At 43.2% G+C, this 9395-nt stretch overlaps 1 protein-coding gene across 6 annotated transcripts in view; it reads left to right on the forward strand.

The window, feature by feature from the left end:
* LOC121724377 (periphilin-1-like) overlaps positions 1-8739 on the forward strand; it is a 32885-nt gene extending 24146 nt beyond the window's left edge. For 4 of the 6 annotated variants that reach the window (XM_042110895.1, XM_042110896.1, XM_042110897.1 and 1 more), the window contains exons 10-11: positions 334-459; positions 7965-8739. In XM_042110895.1, coding sequence (XP_041966829.1) covers positions 334-459; positions 7965-8165 — 327 coding nt within the window. In that variant the 3' untranslated portion in view covers positions 8166-8739. The remainder of the gene's footprint in view (positions 1-333; positions 460-7964) is intronic. The other 2 variants (XM_042110899.1, XM_042110900.1) reach the window with 1 other exon arrangement.
* Positions 8740-9395: the final 656 nt, after the last annotated feature.

Here is a 9395-nt window from a genome sequence, read left to right on the forward strand (position 1 = left end):
TGGGGATGGTTTTTATTGCCAAATGTTTGCACCACTCTTTCAGCATTATGACCATGACAACTCTGCTTGTATTGATGGATAAAAGGCCAAAGCGCGCTCAAAGCCAAACATCTTTCCAATGCACATGGTTGAGTGAAAACAGGATTCCCTGTTTTTTATGTATAAACACAAACTGTGAATCAATAATGTGTTGTGTTGTGTTGAGTTGTGGCTTACCTTCTCAAAGTAACTAGGTTGTAATTGTCAGGCATGCAGTGTCTTTATAAAACTGAAAGCTTTGTAGGTCTGTGAAATGTCCGCTGTGGCATTCTCATGTCGCATGTAACGTTTCAGGAGGACATTCCAGGGTTGGGTCTGGACCAGGACGGCATACTCAAGGAGGATCTCATCAAGGGCACCGATGACTTCCAGGAGCGTCGCGCCCAAGCCATCGCTGGCAAAGCCCTGGAGATAGAGAAGGTTTGGAGAACCCCAACAATCCTGTCCTCATTCTCAGTCGTTCCCCCGAGGCTGTGGTGCGGACAGCGTTCCGTCCGTCGCTACTCCACCGCCGTATCCTGTTGCAGTGTCTAAGCATCATTTAATAATGACCACTCCCGTGGGATAGCCAGATGGCTAAAGTCCTGTTGCTCTCCCAGATTATGAACTAGGATTTGGATGTGTGCAGAGGCATTTTTGTGCAGATCTTGCCGCTTTGCGTGCATATGAGTTCCAGTAAGCCTGTCTCTCGGCCTCCAGTTAAACCAGGGTAGAAATTACCTCGAGGGATTCTGCCAGCCCACCCATGAAGTGGTACCTCTTCTGGCATTGAAGTTGTACTGTAACACACACGTGCACACACACACACGCATGCATTCTCTCTTTCTCTCTCTCTCTCTCTCTCTTACACTTACTCACACACACTCACTCACTCACTCACCCACCCACTCATGCAGTAGAGCACTTACTCCAACTCCAACAGAGTCTTGTGTTGGCTCTGGCCTTACCCTTCGTGTGGGCCTATTTGACATGGATCATTTGATGAAGAAAACAAGAGCTGTACCACCCAAACACCTAATCCCGCTCGCTGTGTTCTCATGTGAAATATAGCTTGGCTCAATTAAGGCCCCTCCAGGCCCAGCCCCTCCCCCCTCCCCAAGCACACATGGCCCAGTATGGGTCAGTGTTCTCTACGCACATTCAGGGAAGCCCAAAGCCTTTTATCTCAGCTGGCCCATTAATATCACACCGGAAACTCACCTCCAATTATTCCTCATGAAAACATGACATGTTTCACAATACACCCACCCTCACACTGCTTTATCTTTTTGAATCCGATCACACACACACACACACACACACACACACACACACACACACACACACACACACACATTCTGATTTATTCCTCTTGCAGTGGAGACTCATTATTGACTCTACAAGTGTGTGCCAGTGTCTGATGTCAGTCCTCTCCGCGGCGGTGGTGGTAGGAGAGACGGCCACGCCGGGCACCAATGGCCGCGGGGGAGGCCCTGGCAGAGTTTTTACGGCCGCTCGTTTAACAGCGGCCGTAAAAACTCTGCCAGGGCCTCCCCCGGGGCCCTATCAGTGACAGCCCTGGCCAAGCAGCCCAAGCACAAAAGGAGCCTGAGCCTATTTGGCTCACGTTGTCCGCTTTGGACCTCTGCATGTGTCCGGCCACTTTCCAGAGACGCTCGTCCAGAACTAAGAACTGACGCAAGGAGAAGGGACAGCGGTATGTGCTTCACCCACCACCTCCCTCGGCCTCCCCCTTGCTGTCGTGCTCCTTCTCCCTGGCTTGCCTCTCAGGCCAAAGCTTTGTCCAGCTGCTGCTGCTCTGCAGGCCAGTTTGTTGTGGGTTGGCCTCGCTGTCTGGATGTATGGGAGCAGACAGCTGAATTACCGGTGTTGTATGCTGTAATTCTATGTGGAACATCACTGCTAACCGCAGTGTCCGGTCTGATTCTCATGTAAAGCTTAGGTTTAAAGCTGCATTGCTTGGTGTTCGTCTTCAGAGAGTGATTCAGAGAGCTATTTTAGAAGCGTCCCCTACTACATTTACCTTAGAAATTATAGCGGGAACAATGAGTCAAAATGGCACAGACACCTTTAATGCAAAGCATACCTCTCAAATCTGAAAGCATTTAATATGAAGGCTCTCCAGGCTGGCCTAAGCCCTCTCGAGGTGCCAGCTGAGAAACGAAATGCTTTAAAGTGACGTAAACTACAATGTGCTCAGTAATGAGTTTTATGTGGCAGATGTCATTTGCTGGCAGGAGAAGCACATTTAGTGAGCAGCACTTCTGACATTTGAAGTGGCCAGCATTTCTCACCATGTAAATGGTGAACTGGACTCATGAAATGCTGTCTTATTACAGTAGAATGATTCAGTAGAACTGGTCTTTTTCCATTACTAAGCTGTTGAACTTGCTGATATAAGCCATATCCTGTCAGTTTTATTTATTGGAATCATTCACTCACTCACTCACTCACTCACTCACTTCACTGTGATGATTGCATGGTCTTTTAGAGAGTAGCCTACATTGAGCTGTGAGTCGACATGTTTTGACTGGACTCAGCTTGGTGGTAACTATAGCAATTATGCCATATGTTGTTTCTGGGAATTATATTGTGTCTATATGGCATAAATTATGGTTTATGCATTGTTGTAGACTATAGAAAACATTTATCTAAAGCGGTGATTTATGCTTCCATGATTGCAGGTTTTGGTGTGAAGTGCAGTAAATGGACTCCATTCCCAGATCTTATATATGCAGAGTTGATTTTTTCTTTCCTTTGCAATGTTTCTGAGTGTAATGTGGTTAAAGTGAATCCTCCTACTTGAGGAGCCTTTGTAGCAGGAAAGGAGCATTCTTAGTGTACACCTGTCATGAAGAGGGAGCAGTTACCAAACTCTGCTATTCAGATTAAGCGTTTCATAGGTCTAGCGGGGAATGCACTCAATAATCAAAGAACCCACAGTAATCCATGGCAATCTTGGCAAGCACATTTATGTAGGCTTATGTGTCACATAGACAAAAAACTGTATATTTAAGCTCAAACAAAGTCATCTCGCCCAGGCCATACTACTTGTGGCATTTTCTTGCTCAAAGAAGAGAACCAAAGTTTTGTATCAACGAAAACAGTGTTCTAGACTGAGGGATAAAAAGATCACCCTTAGCAGTCACCCTTGCCTTTTGCAAGTAATTATGTTATGGTTCTATTTCCACACTAAGAACTCCGGACATTCACGCATTAACTTTACATCCACTCGAGCTTTAGGTTCTTATTGTTAGGAAGTGCCTGATTGGCACATATCTCGCTCACTTCCTCTTTTCATGCTTGAGATGAATTTCAGAGGGGTCATATGAATGGACAGACAGACACACACACATACACACACACACACACACACACAGAGCTATCATTAGACGGGACTTCCCATTTAATCACACATCCTCATCATGTCCCCCTTGTTGCTCATTTTCACCAGAGATCAGTTTTTGGAGGCCCTTTCTTGGTTTCTGAATACTCCGGTAAATGTGAAGTAATACCCAATTGATATTTAGGGATGGCATGATCATGTTATTTTGGATTTTTGAGAAACTGCTGGATGTTTATGGCCAGCCCTCCAGCCCGAAGTGGCTGGGAGTGATTATGGAAGGCCGCCATTCATCATTTCAATCAGTCCAAACGAAACGCATCCAGTCCAGCTATTAGCCCCTCCGCGGAGTGCCCTGCTTTGCAGCTCAAGTGATTAAATGCCTCTTTTAATATTCCCTAATGTGTACCAGCCCCAGACTAATCATCCCTACTTCCCTGTTATCACAGACCCCCTGCCTGCCCCAGCATTCATTTGTGTGTGCTGTTGCCCCGAATGACTGTTAGCCTTATTTATAATGTTTTACACACCATTGCTTCTTCATATACACATACACAAGTTCCCCACCACCCACCGACCCACCTCCCTTCCCCTCCCCCACTCTCATGCTGTGTGTGCCGCTGGGCCCCTCGCGTCTGGCCCTGCTTGTGTGGCCCTCTGCTATCGGCCCCTGAAATCAGTCCCCAGCTCCCTTGGCAGGGGAGCCGAGCCGTCGCAGGACCCCACCTCGCCAAACAAAGAGTGCACACGGGTCAAACACGGCCTTCCTGTTTTGTTGAATAACGGCCAGATGAAGTTGAAAAGCTCGCTGCTCACTCTAGGAAAAAAGACCTTCCCAGAATTACTTTTTTTTTTAATGTCATTTCTATAAATAAACTCATGTTGGGTGAGGCATTTTCCTCTCTCTCTTGAAACAAAGTGTCTCTCTCGCTCTTTTTATATCTGTGAAATGGATTACAGTTTTTGATGTTTGCATTGCAGTGGGAGTGTCGGGGGAAATCAGTTAATTAAGAGTTTATTGTTCATTGTGGGCAGTATCCTCTGTTCTGTGCTGCTACTTTGAAGCAGACAGGCTGAGTGTGTGTATGATGCGTAATGAAGTGAAACTGTAATCAGCCTGAGCAGATGCTAACACACAAAAGTCTCATGGAGAGTTTTGTTTTGAAGGATGACAAACACAATCAGTTCAAAGTAATGAAGGATGCCTAGGATATTTACCGGCCTGAGGCTTTCTGTGTTTTTTTTTTTTTTTTTTTTTTTTAGTTGCCCCAATCTGCTCATATCCTTTTTCTAAGGCAAATTAGGTCTGGGTATCTTGCAGAAGTTATTGAAGAGAGAGAAAGAGAGGAAGCAAAAGACTAAAATAGTTGGTTTCAGTGTGTAGATGTTGCTGTGAATGTGGTTTTGACCTTTCGGTCCTTAGCATGTTTTTTTGCGTTGAAGAATGTCCTCCTTCCAGTCTGTTGTGGAGGAAGGCCACACGTGCTGAATGTCTGCAAGACGTAGTTGTAGTCAGAAAGCTGTTATTATGTGGGTGACTTGGTTGGGTCAACATAAGCGGCATTCTTATTATTGAGTCTCCTCACTTTTTTTTTTTGAAAGGCAATTTTGTCCTGACAGTCAAAATGTGAATCATTTTGAGTGTTTTTTTTTTTTTAAGGAGGAAATGAGGACCACTAGAAAGGGAACACTTTTGTAAGAACTATTTTGCCTCCCCCAAAACATTTCATTCTTAATTGTTTCCTTGTGTGGTTTTGCATGTGATGCCAAACAAGCACATCTTCAAACTCTTCAAATGCATATTTCTGTGCTCTGAGCAAATTGGCTGAAAATGGTTCCATATCAGAACCAGTAAAAAAACTTTAACAATATTGAAGGTGTAAAGTTTATTCCTCCTCCCATGTCTGTGGACCTAGCCTTCGATTAACAAGAACAGATGGGAATGGGAAATCATCTGTGAACCATGTCAGACAACATGCAACCTGCAGGGAATAGGCCTAATACGAAGAGACCATGAGACACCCCTTACAGGCCACAGTTTACCAGGCGTAATGTACTTTGTTTAGTTTATCTGAAAGAAGCAGCCTTGTTGGAAAAAATGCTTGTTTCCTTGATAGTCTGTTCTATGTCACTTACCTTTTTTCCACAATTGTCCTTCTGTAGCCTGCTTGTTTTGGGTGATTGACAGCTGAGATACAGTTGAGGAAGATGAGGACACTGGCTTTGCTTGAGTTTTTCGAAACATCTACATTGTTGTCCCACATTTTGTCAAGCCAAAAAAACTGCATTCTATTTCAATGATGATTTTTGCCTGGCTGTTCTTTTTCAGAGGTAATTGGTGAAATCAAGTCGTTTTTTCCTTAACTGGATGAGAATAGCCAGGTTCTTTTGGCTCGGTCATATGATTTTTAATTCAATTTGATTTCAACCTGCTGTGAACCTTTGGTCTTACTTGTCATCAACGATCTTGACTTTCTCCCATTGTTTTAGCTTCTTTTACTTTTCCTCCCTCGTCTTCCTCTGACCTCTCTCAGGGAGTATTGTGTTTCTTGGCCTAGTCTTTGACATTTACCAGAGATGTCTCATACTCTACCTCCCCTTCCCCACTTGTCCGCAGTGCAGGCTATCAGAGAGGCTTGGCAGGCCCCTGTCCCCTGGTGAACTTAACAGCCAGAACAGAGCAAGAGAGTCTGGCCCTCCAGTAGCTTCCCCACACTGGAACCATGTCTCAGAACAGATGAGACTCACTGTAGTTAGGGCAACCCCCAACATTTAAACTGTGCTGTATGGGTAATCACATTCAACTGTTTTTCTTCACTGACTGACATTGTGGCTAATGTTATTACTTTCATTGGGTGCTTATTGGTTATGCTTTTGTAGAGTCTCAACAAGTATATGCTGAGTGCTTTTTCCAAGTATGTTTTTTTTGTTTTGAAGCAAATAGTCACCTATCTTCTCTCATCTGTCATCGGGACATTATAGATAAAACCTGAAATTAGCAAACTTGCTTTCACAGCATTAAATCTGATGAGCTTGGTGCTGGGGAGCTACTGGCACAGGCAGCCCAGATTCCCAAAATGGCTGCAGGGTCTTAACATGACACAATTCTACCTCTCAGGAAGCCAGGAGCATTTGATTAAATTGCTACTTTTGGGAAGTGGGTCATTTCTCAAGCAGCTTTTTGTAGTTGTTGAGAGAAAAATTGCAGCTTTTTTGAGGTTCAGCTTGACGAGCTCTATAATTTTGTTTTATTCCAATGATGTCTTGCTAAAGCTAATTACAGTGCTTCAAACTACATTGGTTTTGCACCCATCAAAAGAACAATTTTTACTTTTTGACACCTCAAAAACCGACCATGATTGGTGGTCCTCTGAACTTTTTGCTGAAAGGTGCTCCACATTGGTTCTCCCAGAACAAGGCCTTGTGGAGTCTGTGGTAACACTGACCTTTGATACCACCATGAGAGACTTGTCAGTCTTCATTAACCTCGCCAGAAGCTGCTAACTTAAAGGACCTCTCAAGGTGATCGTCTGGTCAGTCAGATGTGTGTTTGTGTGCCTGTGGGAACTGCAGGCCAGACCTGCCCCCTGGCAGGGATCAATTGGAGGCCCCCCCTCATCACTTTGGTTGCTAGCCCTCAGGTGATAGAGAGACCTCTGGTTTTTACACCTGGGTCACTTGGAAACCTTCATAAAACTCTTAATGGTCTGTTTTGTTTTTGTGGTGCTGGGTAGTATAACAAGCCATTAAAGGAACAGCGTGAAAGAATTCAGATATTCCCTAACTGACCCCAGCACCTTTCATGCCCTTTGTTTTTCCCCTCACAACACACCTACAACTGTTATTTATCAGGGTTACATTCTGCTTGGCCATGGTTTAGCCTTAGTTAAATTTATTTAGTCTTGGGTTTCAGTGAAGTTCACTGAGGACAGCTCTTTGTGCTTTGCCATATGAATAATCAGCCTGGTATCACCAGACTCACTCACTTTGTGAAGAAAGTCTGGGTACTCTCCATTGAGAAATTGTTCCAACCCTAACATTTTAACGGGCATAGACTTTGCATTAACTTTGGTTAGGCTGTGCCAATGATTTCAATCACATTGATCAGGGATTCCTAATGTTACTTCTTACTTCTCCAAACCTTTACAAACTAATAATAAACCGAATCGGTAGTTATGAAACAATGTATTTACTTTTGATGTATACATTTACACATTCGTAAAACGTAAGCGCATTGAGAGGAGACAGACTAGTATCTCAGTGAGATGGCAGTGAGCTGAGATATAGCCAGGCCGGGCCAAGCTAAAGAATAACAGCGGTAGATAGTATGGTAGTGAACTTTTCTGTGGTGAACCACTTATCTGTTAATATCCCTGAATTCCAATATTCCAATAGTACCGTACCTTCTCCCCACGGAAGTGTGAAGTTTTGTTCCCATACTCAGTGAGTTTTTATCAGTGAGAATGTTATCTTATAAAAAGACCTTATTATGTGCTATTTTGAATATATTAATTTGTCTATATTGTTGTTATTATTGTGAATTCCGTCACAGAGCTGGCTAAGTGTTCATGTCTTGGTGTAGCTGTACAGGCAGGACTGCGAGACCTTTGGCACGGTGGTGAAGATGCTGGTGTCCAAGGAGCCGGGCCTAGAGAAACAGCTGCAGGGCCCGCTGAGGGACAGTCTGGTGGAAATGCGGGAGAGGTGCCTGGAGGACCTCCGTCTCTACATCGATGAGCTGGACGAGTTGATGCTGAAGCAAGACACCGCAACCTCAACCTGAAGTCCACACCAAGCCATCTCCCTACCCATGTGAATCCCATCGCAACATCCAGCAGGCACTTTCTATCTCGTTTTGAAATGTACACAACCACCTCAGCTTCTGAACTACATGTGTGTTTTCAGGGTCTACTGTTATAATTGTTTGTTTGTGTTTTTTACAGTTCACTATTTTTACATATTTTTTAAACATTCCTCCATCCAATACATGGTGCCAGTACATAGTCGATGGAGCACAAATATGACATTTTTTTTAATGAGACTTATGCATAGACATTCATTTCCTAACCATTCAGAAACAATAGAATCATGGGTTTGTGTTGGACCTTTTTATATCCTTTCTGGATACAAATATCAGTGTTGCAGTCTACTGGTGTAGAGAAACATGACAAAAATATATTGATCCAAACTTTCTGGATTATAAGCCAATACATTCCTCATTTTTGTATTTTTTAAAAAGAACACTAAGCTAGGTTGCATGCTTTTTTCAGAATGTGTTGTGTTATATGGTACTCAGTTTTTGGGACCACTCCTCATTTTTTCCACTTCTAATTAAAACTGTTTGTACCTTTTCTTAATACTTGTACAGTGTTTAAGTTCTTTACTCGTGTTCTTGGGCAATATACTATGGGCAATATAGAACAGTATAGAGCAGTGCTCTCCACAAAAAGATTACAGTTTTTGTGCTGAAAACTGCACCAATCGAAATAACGATGGTAAGAGAATGGTCAATATCCCTAAAGGAATGCATGTCTTCACAAAAAAACAGTAGATGTTATGTTATATTAATAATGCAAATGAAAAACAAACTCTGAAATGAGATGTTATTATCATTGAGACAGCAAGGGTATACCAAAAATGCAAATTGTAGCTTACAGAAGCCGACTAATAGGTTAACTTTATAACGTTGTGGCCGGCAACTGAGCGTCGGCTGTGCGCACATCTAGTTTTGTTGGTAAACCGGAAACCCTTTCATAGGTTGGCTTTATTTTACCATAAGAGAATCTCAACATTATTTGTACGAATACATTCTGACTGATTCAAGTATGTAACCCTAGGTTTATTTCTGTGTCAAAACATGCAAAGTGAGCTGAATTACTGCTGTTTAAAATTTAGCTACAGTGTTTTGATCCAGCTGAATTAATAGCTGGTCTCTCGTCACCACAGGGTTTCCAAAAATGCTGGTCATGTTAAGTTGTTAAAGGGAAAAAATGGCCTGGTCACTATTAGAAAT

The sequence above is a fragment of the Alosa sapidissima genome, chromosome 11 (genome assembly GCF_018492685.1).
Source record: "Alosa sapidissima isolate fAloSap1 chromosome 11, fAloSap1.pri, whole genome shotgun sequence".
NCBI classification, from domain to species: domain Eukaryota; kingdom Metazoa; phylum Chordata; class Actinopteri; order Clupeiformes; family Clupeidae; genus Alosa; species Alosa sapidissima.